Below are 18,476 nucleotides of genomic sequence, written 5' to 3' on the forward strand. Positions count from 1 at the left end.
ATGTCAGTACTTTTTGTTGTCCTGGAGACCGAATTTCTCAGGATCTGGGTAAACTGTACCTCCTCACAAATGTGTGTGGGGGGGGGGGGGCGGGGGGGGGGGGGGGGAAGAGGGAATATTTCTGTCATGGTAGCTCTTTTGCACAAAATTTTAAAGTCCAGAAGTGGCAAGTCAGAAGTACCTTCTTCAAGCCCGGACACTGTGTCCATCTGTCACACATCGGATTCTTAATCTTTTTACTAAATGTCACAATACTTGGTAAAAATACTATACTTGAGTAGGCAGTGTCTCTGAAGAATAGATTGTGAATGTGGAAAATAGGAACTTCACTTTCAAAGTAAAAACGGAGGCTGACCTCAGCACTAAAATACTGCTCTCTTTTGAAGTGTGGGAATAATATATGGAGCGGCACCAGTACAAACTGCTGAAGCACCTTGGCAGTGCTCCAAGCAAGTGCTTTTTCTGATGGAGTTCTTAATACTTCAAGAAGACAAAGTATGTGTATTTAGATGCCAATGATATGATTCCCTGTATGATCCACAGGCTGCATTTCAACACTAAACTGCCATGACTGTGTGAATGATTGACTGCCAGTCATTTCTGGGCATGTATGTGCTTTTGCTTATCTGCAGGTTAAATCCCTTCTTGTGGCAAACTCTGTCACTGCTTCAATCCTTAACTGAGATGCCTCTGTCCATCTCTATTGATGGAGATGTTGTGCCATTGCTGCTGAAGAAGCCCTGACCACCCCAGAACTCACTGACTGAAGCCTGACCTTGCTGCATTCATGACCTGCACAATGTCCCAACCAAGATTTGTTTGGTCTCCAGACAAAAACAATCTACATTAAATGAGAAAGGGGAAAAATCTATATTAAAAGGGAAGAAGTGCGAGTATTGCTCCATATGGCAATTGAGACAGGAATGAGAACAAGATGGGACCTACAATTCCCATCACAATTATTCTTGGGTAAGAGTTGTAGTTTTCTGCTTAAGAAAAATCAAATAACTTTGTAGATATTCTCTATTTAGTCTAAATTGTATGCAGCAGAAGGGGAAGGAGCTCACCTAATCTGGTGGGACAGGTGACCTTCTGTTGAGGGTGGAGGTAAGGAACTGGGCTTCAGATCACGACAAGGGATCTGAAAGATTTCTCCACTTAGTGGTCAGTAAATTAAAACTTTGTTTAAAGTCTTGAATTCTCCCCTCCAAGATTTTGCATAGATCCTTTTCATAACAGAATTCAGCAGCTGAATCTACCTGTCACACCTGTGAAACTGGGATAAGTGTCATTAACCCTTTTTAGAAAAAGAAAAATGTGATTTATAGTGGAAAACCATAATTCACAGAAAGTTCAGCACCTGATCAAATAGAAGAGTAATACAAATGGAAAATGATACTGTATGAATTGTATGAAAAATACCATAAAAGTGAATATGGAGTTGCTAAAGAGCCAAGGTAAAATTTGACAATCTATGCGGTTGTTGTATGTTTTCTTCACATTACAAGCTTTTATCTGCTGTGGAGGATTCTCCCATGATAAATGGGGAAATGGGTTAGAAAACATTCTCACTGCTGATCCTGTCTCTATTTGAGTTTTTCAAAGATTTTTTTTTTCTGAAGTGCCAATTAATTCTCTTCACATGCCCAGCCTAGCCTGAGTCATCTGAAATAAAATCCTGACTCCCTGAAGCTGCCAGCAATCTTGCCATCGTGCCAGGTATCTGGCACATGCAGTTTTAATGGAAATTTACCCTGAGGTCTTGATTTCTTGAGTGTCATGAGGTATCTCAGTGACTGCATCCAAAAGCTGAGGAAAAATAACATGGGGACTCTGAAAGTTTTTGTTTCATTCTGCTAATGAGAAATGCAAACACAGAAAACTCAAGAATAATATTTATGTACAGCATTGCTTAGATTATGATTACATATATCCCGAATATGAAAAATGGGATAGTATAAAACACACTGATATTTTCACATCCACAGGGCTTCAGTGAGAATTGGCTTTCTCTCATGTGGAGCTTTCATGCTTGATACAAGGTGCTAATGATTCCTGTCTGCTTAAAAAAGACCCATTAAACTGTCAAACCATTCAGCCAAATGTATAATGTCTTTTGAAATAGGGCTTTAATAGTGAGAAAAATAGGAGGGATTTCAGATTTCAGAAATCCCTTTTTCTTTCCTTCTTTTCGAGCTGAAAATTGACTGGCAGCTATCAGCAAATTGAACACAGGGAAACTTTCAGAAGCATTCGCCTTCTAAACTGCTGTTGCCTGCAGTCTTCTAGATATCAGATTTTTATTTGCTTCCTGCATTTTGTAGGAAGCTTTTGACCGAGAATACAAGAAAAAATATTTGAATTGCTTTTGGATTTCTTATAGACGTTTTACCTTATTTTTAAGATCTGTGAGCTCGATGTGTATTTCATTCCTTCTCATTAATTTTTTTCTTTTGCTGCTAAATAAGTTTGTATCCAGCACAGAGTGGAATGCAAAATAATTGAGTAATTTGTAAGACTCTGACTAGAAAATAGCAAACCCCCCCAACATTCTCAACAGTTCCATTTTAACTGAAGATTTGACCTGTAGTAGAGATAAAAAAATATTTTGATATTCTCAGTTCTATGTTTGCATTAAAGCTTTAAAAATCTTTCCCAGTCTGTTGAGATATTTGTTACCTCATAATGATTTATTCTCAGTGACACCTTAGTTTTTAAATGCTTATAGATTTTCTCCCCCCAGTGCTAGTTAAACTCCTTCTCAACACTACAATAGGAGCTGAAATCCCCAGTCAAAACTTCTCAACGCTAGATTATCTACATGAAACAAATACTTTTAGGTATTTTGCCATCCTTTGACATTTGAAACCACACTGCTGCCTTTCTGCAGGGCTGCTTTCTGAAGCTCACAAACAACTTGGCATTATACACAGAAGACTCAGATCAGTTTTCTAAACAACATTTTTCATGCCATGCCACCCACATGTAATAGTTTGGGGCTTTCCTCGCCTTTTCAGTCTGGCTGAACTTCCTCTTTCATTCCTGTGTTTCCAGTCAGCGTGGTAATGTGTGGCTGGAGGCTTGACTTGTGACTCTTTGGACTTGTTTGATGCAATAAGCTGATAGACAAATGCCTGGAAACGTTGTCAAGGTATGCTCTCTACATCTAGAAGTTATAGAGTTTTTGTGGGCTTGAGAATTGGGAACTCAAGTTCAGGATTGAACTTTTGGTCCTTCACTTTGCTGCATTTGTTGTAGCATTACCATAAAGGTGAATGCTTTGTGTGTGTTCTGTAGCATTCCACTAGGGGAAGTACCAAAACTGTAGCTTCTTTAGAATGATACAGCTGTGTCCAGATGTTGGCAAAAACTCTGTTACTGTGAAAAGCAGGGCTAACATCATGTCAGGCGTGTTCAGCCTGAGGTACTGAGCTTTTGTTATTCCCTGTGATGCTCAAGCACTGAGAAGAAAGGTGCAGCTGGCCAGCAAGGTTATTCACACTGTGAGAGGCCACTGATGGCATTCAGGCAACCAGTCTGGGTTGCTGAATCTTCTGGCTGATATTTTAGTGATGTTTTAGCTCTTTGCAGTGTATAGGTGTAGGACTTGTAGGCTTTTCTGGTAAGGATTTTTGTTTGGAACAGACAGTGGATAGATTGATCAGGGCTGGCAGTGAGATTCGAAAGGAAACTGTTTCACAGTGATGATCTCAGTTATGCTTTAAAATGTTTGTTCAGGAGAAAATGGCTATGAATTGAAAAAAAAAACAACCAGAGAGAAAAAATAAAAAGTCTATGCACAATGCCAGATGCTATTAGAGGCTGAAGGTTTCTTTTCAGAACACGTTTTTTAGAAACACTGCTTCAAAAAATTTCATCAGTCTAAAGAAAATTGCACCTTATACCTTTTTGTTCTGCTTTTAGAGTAAGTTTTTATGGAAGAATGGGGCTGTTCTGAGTGTTAAGCCCTGTGCTTTCAGAAAAGCTCTTTGAAAAGACACTGAGCATTGTTTGTTGTGTTTGCATAGCAGTCCTTGCTCTGTGATGAATAATTGAAGTAAAAGTGGCCGGTGAGATACAAATAATCAGAGGAGATTTTGTGAGTACACTGTAAGTGGGGTCAGCAGACAGTTGTGACCCTCTTCCAGCTTTGTGACCTCCTCAGGACTGGGCTCAGTTGATGGATAATTCTCATGAAATTCCCAGAATATAACAAATAATCCCCCAACACCAAATAAGTATTCTTTAGCCTGAGTGGAACTAATAATTGGAAGTAAGGCTGGAACTCAAAGGAGAAAAGCTCCTATTTTTCTTCATTTTAGTGGATAGCACTGAGAAGCTATGAAGAAGTACACAAACATACACCCTGGGAAGACTACAAATAATGAGATCACTAGCAAGCTGCCAGGAGTTAGGAAAAGGAGTTTTCTGCATCTAGCTTTTCTCTGGTCCTACCTTATAAATTTCCCTGGGAATTTCACAGTCCTAAGCTTTGCATTCATGCTATCCCTATACCACTGAAGGAGCAAGCACCCTTTTCCCTGCGTGGGAGAGTGTTAATTGCTATGCCCAAAGGGGAAACATAGTTTCTCCTGGCTAGTAATCAAATGTTATTTGAAAGCCATAATACTGCCCAGGGTTTGTACTGGATGGTTGTTGCAGACAATTGGCTTGCTGGGAGCTGCCTCGGGGTCGTCTGGCTATTGAGCTTTTGGTCTGATCTTGGAACCAGCTTCCTGTGTAAATAAAGGGTAAACATTAGTTAAGAATGTCTCCGTTAAAGCATCAGATGTTTGAAGATGTCATGTGCTTCTTCATTAAAAAGCCTTTGAAAATGAAAATAAAGGTCACCAGCCCAACTCAGTTCTCAGGTTAATGCTTTTTGCTGGTTTGATTTGCTCCAGTTGCCTGATCTTATTGGGGGGCAGCCTGTGGAACGTGCACCAAGAGAAAACATCTTGGCACAGCGTGCCACCTAATCCTGGCCTTACTCGTACCTGGTGCCACGGAAATTGGCTTGGTCTGGGCTGTGGGGTGGCAGGGAAGGTCCTGTCTGCAGTCAGTCTGTGCAGTCACATGTGGGCTCTGCACAGGGATCAGCTGACAGCTGAGGGATCCGCTACTGAGCGTATCAGCAGGGGGAGGCAGAAGGAGGATGTGCTCAGAAAACAGGACAAGCACTTCTTGACTGCTCTTTGCTTTTCACCTGCATGCATTTAAACCAGATAAGCTTTTTTTATGCTTTCTTTTATCTCAGTGCCAACTATTACAGGTGAGTTATAACTGAAAATATGAGGCTTTAAAAACACTCAAGTTTTACAGCTGCAGCATGTTGGTAGTCCAGTATCTCTTCTTTCTCACATAAATTTGAAAGCACAGTTGTGCTCTGAGCTGCCTTCTTTTTGAAGGATAAAATGGTTTAACTGATCTTCTTTTTACTCCCAAACCAAGGTACTAATTAAGCTATACTGTAAAAGCAGTAACTGTAGCAATAACCTCTCACTACACTGATCTAATCTGAAGCTATTATCAGCAGCAATAGTTATACCACGAAGAATTTTTCCCCTTTGGCATATGTTATAAAGGCTGTCCCTTGATTAGGTCAAAAATGCTCGAAGGCTGTTGATTTTTGATCTGTTTTAGGAGAAGGCACCTCTTTTTAACACTTTAAATGCTTCGTTTGAGTTTTGAATGATCAGGTGAAGCAAACGTATTTATGCATCTGATTACCCGTTTATCTGGCATGGGGAGCGCTGCAGATTTTTGTGTTATCGGGGATAACTCAGAAATGCCATTCTGATTCCGGAGCTGCTGGAGATCCTGTGCTCCGGGGTGTTGCCCTGCTCCTGCCTGCTCACACATGCCAGGTGGCTGTGAACCTTTGCAGTGCATTTTAACAAGGTGGTGTCAAGGTGCTGCTTCCTGACATCCCGGACAACAGCTGCACCTAGGAAAACTCCTGTTCTCTGGAAATCACGCCTTAGGCTGACTGGGAGGTGTTGCTAAGTAACTGGGGGCAACACCGGGGCTCTATGGATCCTTTACAGTGGGTCCTGGTCCCTGCAGAGATCTCCAAATTTGCAACACGGACGCGGGAGAGGCGGATCAACTGCGACGCTACAAGTTCAGCCCCCACAAACTGAACTTTTGTTGGGAGTTTTTCGAGAATGAAATTGGATTAGACCCAGGGATGACGTATCCTGATCCTGTTTGATTTCTTTTCCCCTTGTGCTCTGACGAGCTTTATGTTTAGGCAGGCTTTTGTTTCTGGCTCTGAGCTGCTTTAAAAAATTGGGAGTGTGTCTCAGGGTGTCGAGGGTGATATGCTTGCATTGATTGGTGAGGTTTGGCTCGAGTTGCTTGCGAGTGCTTTGTTCTTCTCACCACCCCCAGGTCAGTTGCACAACATGCCCCTACAGTTTGAAAAGAAAAAAAAAAAAGGAGGGGGGGGGGGGAGGAAAAACAACAACCAAAAAAAGAAGGAAAAAAAAAAAAGAAATGCTGAGTAATGCCAGCGGTTTCTCAAATGGCTGATGCAAACCTGGAGAATTTGCATCATCATTCAGCTAGAGTAACTTGGTATGACAAGAGCTTAAATACAAGTCCATGCGGAAGCTGAGCTGGTTTCCAATGATAGGGCAGTACCACAGTGTGAAAACGCAGGTGTTCCTGAGCTGGGCTTGGATCACAGGAAGGGCTCACAGACTCTTTAAGAGCTTGTTACCTGTGTGTAGGAGCAGCTGGAAAGATAAAACAGGAAGAGACAAAGTAGTTGGCTACATAGAGAGGGAAAAAAACCTCTTCAGTTTCTGCTGAAAACTTTTCTGCCTGTGCTTGCCAGCAGAGTGCTGGTGGCACTGTAGCATGTTTAGGAAAGCTGCTGTGCCCACGGTCTCTAATGGAAGCTACTTGCAGGGACATGCTAATGGCAAGTTGTCCTCTCTGGACAGCGGACAGCCAGCCCGGGAGGGAAAAGTTGTGCTGAAGAAGAAAGTGACGCTTTTGAGGGGGATATCCATCATAATTGGCACTATCATTGGAGCTGGCATCTTCATCTCTCCCAAAGGCATCCTGAAGAACACAGGCAGCGTGGGCATGTCCTTGACTGTCTGGACAGTGTGTGGTATCCTCTCGCTTTTTGGTAAGTCTCTGAAAAGTTTCTAATTGGTCTAGAGGGGCAGCTGGAGAATTGTTGTGATTATTTCTCTGATTTTACTATTGGATAGGAAGTCAGAGTGCAGAGCTTGAGCACCAATGGGACTACAGAAGGTCTGTGCTTCATGATGGGTTTGCGGAGGGTGCAAAGATTTGCAACCCCTGTCCCCCAACTCCCGGCACCAGCTGGTGAAAGCTGGAAGCATAAATTTAATTTTTTTTTTTTAATGGGTCCCTAAAGGAACAGGAAAACTAAATGAGCATTTTTCCCTATAGAATGTGCTCTATGTTTTTCTCCTGTCTGTAAGACGTATTTATGGTTTGCTTGTAAAGCCCTGGCAGCTGGATGAACACACTTCTTGAACACCACTGAAACGTTTAGACAGCTCAACCTAGTTCCCCAGAGGCTAGAGCAAGGTCTGAGAGGAATAATTCCTACTGTAGGTAAGCTGTATTGGCATGAAGGGGAGCAAAACAATAATAATAATAACCCCTCTTCCCAGCTCTTCCTTCCTCGCTCATGATGTTGCTTTGAAAGATTTGGCTACAAAAACCAGTGTGATGGAAGCAAATCTGCCCTGGGAGTTTGATTGCTGGCCTGCATATTGTGGGAGTGTTTTTGTTTGATTCTTTGTATTCTTGAAGAGTGTTGAATTGTGAAGAAGTCCAGTTAAGTTGTTCTGTACAAAACAAAACCCTCATTCAGAGTGGAAAACCCCACCCTGGCCTCTGTGGGACAGAGGGTTCATTGACCTATTTAATGAGTTAATCTCAAAGAAACTGAAGAAGTAACATGAATATTGGCTTTATTTAAAAGGGAAACTGCTTGTTTACTGGCAGGAGGTGAAGAGGACAAAGAGAGACTGAGTGTCTACTTAATAGGCGGAACATGCAAATGCCACCTTGTAAATTGGCTCTGAACTTAAAAGAAATATTCTTCACAGGCTAAACCCACCCAAGCTGAACAGTCGAGTAAGTTAGGACCCGTTTGGGTCAAGTGATAAATGTGCAGCACAATCTCTTGTACAAATATGGAAGATCTGTCTGCAACAAAATTCTGCTATCAAGAAAAACCTCAGATCCTATTTGTAACCCTGTCAAAAGACCTTGTTCTTTTGAGTTACTTAACCCAGAATTTGCTTAAGCACTGCCTTAATGGCTATAACTTAAGCAGTAGTAAAGTTATTCTGGCTGAGAGATAAAGTCTGTACCAAAAAAAACCCCAAACAAACAAACAAAAACCCCCAAAAACCAAACAGAAAACCACAAAAACCCCACAAAACCCCCAAATCAAAACAACAACAAAAAACCCTCTCTCTTTTATCAAACAGATTTTTTAGGTCATTTTCCACACCTCCAGATATGAAGAACTGTGTAAATTGGCACAACAAAACATAGTATCTTGTTCTCAGAATGGACCTGTTACAGATTGATTGTTTGTTTTTTGGTTGTTGCTTTTTTTTTTTTTAATATTTTGGATTTTATTTCCTTATGTGACTTAGTTATAGTTAAATCACATGTAGAGGTCACGTAAGGTCTTGCTGAGGCTGTGTTTATAACTTATATTAAAACACAATTTAATTTCATCCTGAATCTCAACAGAAGAGGCTAGCAAAAGAAAATTCAGAGAGACCTTTTTTTAATGTGGCTGTAAGGATTCCCTTAAACACATCTTCAGGTGAGCTAGAGAATAGCAGATAAAAAGTTGCCACATTTTTGCAAAGTCCCAAGCAAAACAAATGAACAATGCTGGAGAATTTGTCACCATGTGGTACAGCTTTGATAGGCTTGCACATGTGATGTGGTTTTGACAACAGCAGTTCTTATCTAAAAGCGTTGTGATGTAAAGGTGTGCAGAGAAGAGAGCTGAAATGAGTTCCTGTATGTTGCTGATCTTAACCCTCTGTGATGCAGTGCTAACAAACTTCATTGCTGTTTATTACAGTTTTCTCAGAGTCTCCCAAGAGGGCTGGCTGTGTTTGTTGGTTGTGGAACGCTGTTGATGTGGTCCATGTGTGGAGCCGTGAATCCCCGGCTTTGTAACTGGCTGAGGGTTCCTGACCTTTCACTGCATTTGCAGTGCACAAAAACCAATCCATCACCGTTGAAAAGCTGTGACTAAGCCATCCCCCGAGTTTTGTATGGAAGATGTTAGGAGTAGTGTTGAGGAAAATTCTTATTCTGCAGATCCTGCTTCCAAATTATGGCCATTTGGTTGCCTTTGCCCATGGCTGAGGAGAGGCAGTAGAGTTTTTAGACCTTCAGAGTTGGAGCCAGGCATCTCTAAGGCTGAAAGGAGTAGATCAGCCTTTGATAACAAGCAATTGTGTCAGAAATCTTTCATTTAGTAGTTCAATCTGGCTGCCTGAGAAGTAGGGTGGCTGGTGTGACACCCCAATTTTTTGTCCTTCTTCACAAGGTATTGAGTAGCACAGTAGTAATTGCAAATAGCTTGTCCAGAGGCTTTAAATATAACTGGATAAACAGTTTGGTTTACTGCGTGTCTAACTGAGTGAATTAAAATTTAAAAAATTAATTGGAAAAAAATTAAAAAATATAAAAAGTAGTTGTGATGCCATGGAAGCTCTGTTGTTTAGGCTATAACTGTTTTAATAGGTATTTCTGGATATCTCTCATGTTGGCACTGTTGAATTCTCACAGGTGCCCTCTGCTATGCTGAACTAGGAACATGCATTAAGAAATCTGGTGGTCACTACACCTATATCCTGGAGGCCTTTGGCCCATTACCTGCATTTGTGAGGGTCTGGGTTGAACTCCTCATCATTCGGTAAGTGTATCAAGACTCTTTCTTTTCTGATGGCACTGCGCTTGTCATTCATAAAGAAAAATCTCTGATATATGCTGGGCAAAAAAAAAAATAGAAAAGTCAAATATATTTACGTCAGTTAACTGTGTTCTTTAACTATGACTGCTTCAGAGAGTTTAAAAATGCTATTCTGCTCATCAGCTTTGAAATGTTCAAGGAGACATGTGTGTATATATGGGGGAAATAAGAAAACTCCCTGCCACAAAAATTCAATAAATTGCCTTCATTTTGGTAAGCTTACTATGTCCATTGGTATCACTAATAATGTTGTTAGCCATACCTAGGTATGGTACAGTGAAAGAGAGAAGTCACCTTTGCCTTTTCTCAGTCTTGGCACTACCTTCTGGAGCAATTACTGTTGTCTATGGATACAGGAATAACTCCTGGTGAGGCTGTTGTCCAGTAGTTTTCAGAGTTAGGGGCACCATATATATGATTTATATGTCAGATTGGGGCCCTGATTTTTTGTTTCTGTGGGATGTTGGAGAACTTGACTCTTTGAAAAACACTGACTGACCGAATAAAGAAACATTATCTTCACATAAGTAAAATGTCCAATATGTTGCCTTGGTGTGTAAACCTGTGACTCATGCAGCCTTTGTGCAGAAGAATTACAATATGAAAGTGTTGAATCACATAAAATAAACTTTCATAATGTAAATGGATCAACATCTCAAACTCACGTGTAGCCTCTCTTTGTTTTTACAGTTGTGCTGAGTTTGGAGATCTTGATACCTGTAGAGCAGGGCAACTCACTTATACAAAATGACTTTGGGAATGCTCCATCCCCTGCCTCAGGCTGGTTAGCACTTCTTCCCCCTCTTCTGCAATCAGCAGATTAGTCACAAATGAGGCACAAGCATGTTTTCAAATCACAGCCACGTTTACATAACACCGACAAGTCCTAGCATAGATTGTGGAGTTTAGAAGTGCTGACGGTGCTGAGTCATTATGAGTCTATAAACCCTTGTGTTGTTTCCAGAGGAAATAGTTTTGTACGTCAGATGGTCCAACACAACCTCCCCACCAAAATGTAACCTTTGAATTAACTGCATCATTTCCATCAAATGTGATGAAAGGGCAGATGTCTCAACTGTATGGACTTTTTGCCAAGAAGGAAAATCAGGCAGTGGAATGAGAACTATGTTTTCACAGGTCTCTGTGAACAGCTATATCATTTCACATCAGAGAATCAACAAAAGGGAACAGTAATAGAAATCTCCCTCTTAATCTGCACCTGGTTCAGCAGAGGGAACTTATTAACCTAGGCACAACACCCATGAGAAACCAGACATCATAAATTCCTTTCCTCACAAAATAATTACTTTTTTTACATACAACAGTGTCCCAGGAGTGTTGTATAAATGCTCTTAGTCATCGTGATCTGCCCCACACCCAGAAAATAATCGTGTTGCATGGGAGAGAACATCAGTGGATTCTTTAATCACCCAGTGTGAGAGGCTGTGAGGAAGCCATACGTGTTATAACTTGCAATGACCAGAGCAGCACTGCTGAAACTCTGTGTGGAGTTTTATATCTGACTCCTGCATCAGGAAACTAATTGACTGCTCCCATCAAAGAACTCGAGACCGCTTATATGTTTATTTTTTGTTTTCAGCAGATGAAGTTGCACACACACGTCTCAGCTAGACTGATTTTTCTTCTGAAAAATTGCAGGAGTATCACACTCCCCGAGTGTGATAATCCTGAAAAATTGCAGGATTATCACACAGAGGAGTCACAACCAAAACAGACATTTCCTGCTCTCATATATCTCTTTAAAGCTGCTACCTGACAGTGGAGGACACACTTAACTACTCTGCCCACATACCAACTAGTTCTGCCTTGCATTGCACTGGCTTCTCACTCAGTGCACTCAGTGTGAACCTTTTTCTCTCCCAAAGCCAGGTTGTGTGCATTTTATACATATTTATGTACCTTTAAAAAAACCCCAACAACTACTTTTCAAACAAGGGAAGACAGCAGTGCGACCGCATGGTCTGTAGAGCTTCACCGTGGTGGTTGCTAAACAAAGGCTGGATCAGAGTGTGCTGCCAGGTGCCTGGCTCACCTGTGGTATGTACTGGGACCCTGTCTTGGTCCTCATCTGGTGTCTTCCTATATCCTTGCCCTTCAGTGAAAGCTGGTCATGCACGTCCTACCTGCTCCTGAACACACAGCTATTGAGCACTGTAGCAAAAGGAAAAGCATAGGATCAGAAAGGCTGGAAAAGACCTCCAAGATCATTGAGTCCAAGCATTAACTCAGCACCGCTGAGTCCACCACTCAGCTATGTCCCTAAACACTCATCTGTGTGTTTTTTTAATACTGTTTCACTCTTTGAACTTCCCCCTGCACTGATTGACTGCGCTGCCAGCAACATCTCCCCCAAGACATGAGAATGTCAGAGCTATTTATTAGAGGTGCAATTTAGGAGCTATGCTTTAAGAAACATAGTGGTGGTATAGATAGCTGCTTTAAAAAGGCTCTTCCTTGAAATGGGAGGGCAAGATCCAAGTTCTGGGGAAAGGAGCTGGGACCAAGGAAAAAAGTCTGGGACAGCTCCAAAGATCTGATCTTTCATCTGATCTAGGGTACTCCAAAACCACTTATGGCAGGCTGCCTGCAGTACTTGAAAGCCAGAAGCCTGATGATCTTCTGCTATGAATTAGAAATAGGTAAAGTCAATAAATGTCTGTGAAAATCCGGACAAAATTTGTGAAGCCATTTTTTGGCCAGTGAGAAGAACATCCCCATGCGTAGGAGATGCTCATGCAGCTGCCCTTGCTCATCCATGCAGAAACTTACTGAGGCAGATTGTTCTGTTCTGTCCTGCTCTGCAGCTTGGTCCAACACAGTGTGTGACTTCTGGCTTGAGTCATAACACAAAGAAAGTGAGTTTTGTTTCCAGGGTGCAACTCCCTTGTGGGAAATTCTTTTATTGTTTGATGGAGAACAACAACGTCTCTGCAGAATTTTTACCCTGTTCCATAGAATTTTTATGAAAATTCTGTGAGGTGAGGTGTTGCAGATTTTTTTACAAGAAATTTGCGTGGACTCTTGTTCAACCCAGAAATCCTTTGAGAATCATGTGTCCTTTTGTCCTACAGTATGTATGTGATAAAACACAGATGCCACCAGCTGTCCTAAAAAGAGCTGTCCTCCCAAATGGAACATGAACAGTAACATGCAGGCACAGGCTAATTTGCTACTAATGTGTGTCAGTGCTAAAGCTTCTGTCAAACAATTAGCTTCCCTCAAAGGGAAAGGCTGTATAAATATTATGAGCATTTCAAATTTGTAAATGCAACAACTTTGTGGGGTGTTGGAGAGCTTAATTCTTACTAAGAAAAGCACTAACTGACCAAATAAAGAAATATTATGTATTTTTTCATATTCCTTTGTTTTATGGTATTCTATGGTTTGCTACAGGGATTTTTGCTTTCAGCTGCAGTGTTAGGAAATTGTTAGTCAATAAAAAGAAAATATTCTGTTTGTATTTTAGAAAATCCCATTTGGACTGTCCCAGAAGTTAATAAAAGATCTGGGTAGATTTTGGATGCTTATTTTAGTAAACCAAAATTCTCACTGTGAATGAATTTCATTTGCTTTTGTCTCTGAGGGGTGAGGTATAGCTGGCCATTAAAATTCACTGACTTTTGAGCAGGGTGTTGCCCATGTAATCTGATCCTGCTGTTAGGAAAATTAATCCACAAACATCAGAGGTTTATGTCCAAGAAGGAGACAGAGGAATCCTTTTACTTTGTTCAAAAAAAAGGGAGAAGCCATGAGGCATTGCCCTGAGGTCTCAGATTTTTGGAGGACACAGCCTCCTTTTTATCCCAATTTCCCAGCCACATTTTCCTTCTCTCTTTCCCCATTGGCTGAGGTACTTGAGAAGTACAGACTTCCCCATATGCCTAATACCGAAGATTCGCCTCTAAAGTACATCCTCCCCTTTTAATTTTTAATTCTTGTGAAATTTAGGGGTTTTTATTCCCCATTGTTTCTTTCATCTTTCAATGTCTAATTTCATTTATCAGCAAACCTAAAGTTCATTTGTAAAAGCAAATATCTTTTTCCATTCATCAATCAGTGGAATCCTTCCCATAGTTTCTTTTATCTCCTGGTGCTAGTTTTATCTACCAGCAGACCCAGAGATCATTTGTAAAGACAAATCTGCTATTCCTCTCACTGGCTATGTTCACTTCCATTGAATGAATGAAGGTTTCTATTGATACTTTTCCTTTTTAATTATGACTGCTTTGCAACGTGGAAGCTGAAAGAGCCACCCTGGTAAGAAGTGTTGCTGTCAAGAATGTTCTGCTACATTCAGAAGCTGTGGTGCATGTCAGCAAAGCTACAAGGAAGCACCAAAATTAAGGTTCACACTTCTCTGATAGTGAAGTTACAGTATGATCCAGTAAGAATAATAACTATGTACTATCACAGATTAATTTTGTGACTTTGTTTTCCTTTCCCTCCAGCCCTGCTGCCACAGCAGTGATATCATTGGCATTTGGACGCTACATCTTGGAGCCTTTCTTTATGCAGTGTGAAATCCCAGAACTTGCGATTAAACTTATCACAGCTGTTGGCATCAGTAAGTGTCCCATTTTAGGTTTCGGGGGGGGGGGGGTGTAAAGATTATATAAATTAAAAAAAAATATATAGCACACTGAGCAGGTTGTTGCTTGGTGTAAATCATTAATTACTGTGCATCCAATGCCAGGGGCACCTGTGTGACATTTTGCCTGGGTGTGTGTGTTTGTGAACAAACGTGGGAGCAAAAAGAACAGCAGACTTTATCAATGGCTGGGAAAATCTATTATCAAGGCTGATTCTGTTGCCATTTGAATTTATGGCCAAATTTTCATTATTTTTGTAGAAGCAATTTCAGTCCCTAAGAGACGGCGAGGCAGTGCCAGAGATACGGAAGAATGATTACCTTCTTTAAGCGCTTTGCTCTACCTTGGTTTTAGGAGGCAACTGAATGCCAAATATGATGTCATGAAGAAATGTAGTTCTCTTGAGTGCAGACAGCAACATGAGGTCATCTTCCCCAGTCCCACTCTTTTCATCCTGGCAATAATCCTTGTTGAGGCACTTGTGGTTCAGAAAGCAGGAACTGAATTCTGGGAGCAGAACATATGGCCTGGTGCATGGTTGTTGCTGACTTGTTGTCCTACACTTGTTAACTCTGTAGTTAGTGTAAAAGGGATCATTTAGGGTCTTAGAAAGCCAATATTTGCAGCAGAAAGAGGGGCACTACCCTGAGAGCAGAGGCTTTACAGTGTACCTGGGCTGGTGTGGAGGATGCATGCAATGGGAGGGCACAAAAAATGATGGGACTGGGACTCTGGAGCTTGTAGCATTAGAGGCTTGTTTCCAGGTCTGCCTGGTCAGAGGTGAGAATGCTCCTTGTGGGCACACATTGGAATTCAGCTGTGCTGGGAGGGAGTGCAGAGTAGACCTGAGTAATTAGTAACAGGTTGTTCCTTTAAATTTGCTCAGTGCACATATCAGAAACAAAAAGACTGGAAAAAGGAATTAAGACATGCAAAATGATCAAAGGCCCAAAGGAGACCCCTTCAGTTTTGCACAATAATAGGTTCAGATGACTTTTTTTCTTGGGGGCAAGGAGTTCAAATGACATTTAAATTTCCAGTCTCCAGTGGCTTTTTGTGGGAGCTCTGCCTGTAGGATTTCCTTTCTGCTGAAAGTGTTAAAAAATCAGTATGTGACTGCATTCCTTTCCAGCTTAATTATGCACAAACTATAGGTTTCATAGGAATAGTTGAATTAGGGGTTTGAATTTTGAGGTCAATGACTTTTTTCAGCTACATCTGTCTAAAACATTTCAGTGCAAGATAGGAGTGAAACAGATGTTCAGTAACATTAAGGTCACTGAGACAAAAGGAATATTAAGTGAGGACTCCATCAAAGCATTTTGTTAATTGCATGTGATTCAAGCACAATAGGTGAACAATTTGAAATATGTTTTTATTACTTTTAATTTAAGTGAAAATCTGTATGATAGGCCAGGGCTTGGCAAAATAATTGAACAAATAAGTAGCATTGCAGGGGAGGTGGAGTTAGGCTGAAATAATCACAGCCTAAAGAGACAGGGGAGGTCAGATGCTTCTGTTCAGAGTGGGTCTGTACAGCACAGTTAGGGTGAGCTGGCATTTCACTGAAAGAAGGGATTCTTGTAGAAAACTTGTAGTGGTGAATGGGATGATGCTGAGAAAAACAATGATGTGTCAGACTGGGGCTTCATTATTTGCGGTATGTTCTACAGTGGAGTTTCATTTGTAGTAGTTCTTAGAACTTGTGCTGCAATTAACCTCAAGGATCCCAGGGTGTCTGAATGTTATCCTTGTGTGGTAAGAATCATGCTGTGGTGGTAATTGCTACAAATGTTTGGTGTTGGGCATGTAGGCAGAGTGACAGGTAAGATTAGGGTGCTGAGCTGAACAGACGCTTTGGAGCTCTGGAGATCTTGTAATCCAATATAACGGATCAAAAAGTAGTGTTTGTTTCCATTTAAATTTTAAGTTAATCAGAGGGTGAAATGACATGCCTTGTTCTTACCCATGCCTGGTCCCTTTTCCTTCCTTGCCTGATGAGAGAGCAGAGATTGTGTATTTGTCTTTATTGCATGGGGAAAGGCAGTGGGATGCACCACTGAACTCTGTCCTTGGCTGAAAGTTTTACCTTGTCATTTCTCGTTGTACTAGAAAGGAGAGGGAGAAATTTTGAAAAATCTTCACGTGATCCCCTGATCCCAAACACATTTTCTAAACAATTTCTTACAGATGTTTGTCAAAACTGGCCTTAAAATCTCCAGCATGGGAGTTTTTTAAACCCTCACTGGCATTGTAACCCAGTTTTTTTGGTCCTTGTCACAGTACAGCTTTTCTCTTTCCTTTTTTTTTTTCTGCCCACCTGTATTTCTACTGGTGCATTTGGAGCCTATTATTAAAAGGTTGACTGAGGTGAATGCAACCAGGATTATGCTGAGGAGTAGCAAATACTATTGCTTCTCTACCAGCTGCCAAAAAATATTTCTTATAGAGGGGCTGGAGCCATTCTGTGCCTCTTCAGTGAAAAAGGAAAGACAGTGCAAAGGAGATGTAGATCAGATGAAAGTTAAAATGCAACTACTGGTCACAGTGACATTTAAAAAATCCCTTGTCCTGGCTTTATTATTTATTAGAAAAAGACATATGCTGGGCACAAAATTCCCCTCAAAATCACCTGTTCAGAGCAATCTTGAACAATCTGTAAAAACAAATTTTCTGTTCCACAATATGCTGCTTTCATTTTTAGTTGTCTTTATTATGGTTTTTCTCTTTTTACCATGACCAACCAACCAAAATGTCCAAACATTTCAATGTCTCTGTAGAGAGAAGGATGCTTGTGTGGAGTCTCTATTCAGATGCCACAGCTTTCTGAACCCCTGAGCAAAACCTTCCCGTTCTTTTCAAACTTATAAATCACTTAAATTCACTTGGTGTTTCTTAAGCAAGTCTTCACAAGGAGAAAAACCTAGATCAAATACTGGATATGCAGATCTCAATTTGTCAGTCTGCCATAAACTTTTTCTCAACTCGGTTAATTAACTGTATGTGAAAGAGGAGCAGATGTCTCAAAGATTTTTATTACACTATACATTTCATAGGCTCACAGAATGGTTTAGGTTGGAAAGGATGCTTAAGATCACCCTGTTATGGGAAGGAACATTTCCTACTAGATCAGGTTGCTCAAAGCCCCATCCAACCTGGCCTTGAACTCTTCCAGAGACAGGATCTAATTGCTACAATTTTATGAAAATAAATGGCCAGCTAGAGGAGAGAGAAGCTGGATGTGCTCCTGCACAGGGAAGGACAGCTGAAGAAAATGCAGGGAGGAGATTAGCCCTTCTAACTCCCTGCTTTGTTCCAGCAGGCCAAAATAGCTCCAGGACACAAAGCAAAGGGATGTTGTCAACCTTTGTTCTGATGCTGAAGGTAGTCTTTTTAGGAGAAAGAGTTTAAAACTCATTTACCTCTTGAAGTGAAAGTTGATAAGCTGCTTCATATTTGCTGCTTCTTGGCATGAAGCAACATCCTGTCACCATGCCTATCATTGCAAAAAAGGCCCTATATTCATACATTGTATTGTTTGCATCTATTAATTATTTTCCTAATGGTAAACTTAAATATAATGGTAACAGGAAGGGATAAATTGGACTGTGCAAAGGTATCAAACTCTTCTATCAATATGTAGCCTGAATAGGAACTGAGCCTTTTCCAAACTTTTCACATGGCCTCCATGTCAGAAAGCAGATAAACAGGTTTCAGCTGTTAAAAACTGTGAGACTGAAAACCACTCACTAACTCTACCAACTCACATGAGTTCTTGCACTAGTTCATACGTGTATTTTGGGCATTTTACACCGCAATAATATATAATTTCCCCTCTTTTATTTTTTTCTTCTTTTGAGAAGTCT

At 40.9% G+C, this 18,476-nt stretch overlaps 1 protein-coding gene across 3 annotated transcripts in view; it reads left to right on the forward strand.

The window, feature by feature from the left end:
- Positions 1-5,141: 5,141 nt before the first annotated feature.
- SLC7A11 (solute carrier family 7 member 11) overlaps positions 5,142-18,476 on the forward strand; it is a 64,648-nt gene continuing 51,313 nt past the window's right edge. The window contains exons 1-4 of one of the 3 annotated variants that reach the window (XM_074541985.1): positions 5,142-5,272; positions 7,067-7,141; positions 9,817-9,943; positions 14,470-14,585. In XM_074541985.1, the coding sequence (XP_074398086.1) occupies positions 5,239-5,272; positions 7,067-7,141; positions 9,817-9,943; positions 14,470-14,585 (352 nt within the window). In that variant the 5' untranslated portion in view covers positions 5,142-5,238. Of the gene's footprint in view, positions 5,273-6,232; positions 6,394-6,517; positions 7,142-9,816; positions 9,944-14,469; positions 14,586-18,476 lie in introns of those variants that run through there. The other 2 variants (XM_074541984.1, XM_005485635.4) reach the window with 2 other exon arrangements.

This window comes from Zonotrichia albicollis, chromosome 5 (assembly GCF_047830755.1).
Source record: "Zonotrichia albicollis isolate bZonAlb1 chromosome 5, bZonAlb1.hap1, whole genome shotgun sequence".
Taxonomy (NCBI): Eukaryota; Metazoa; Chordata; class Aves; order Passeriformes; family Passerellidae; genus Zonotrichia; species Zonotrichia albicollis.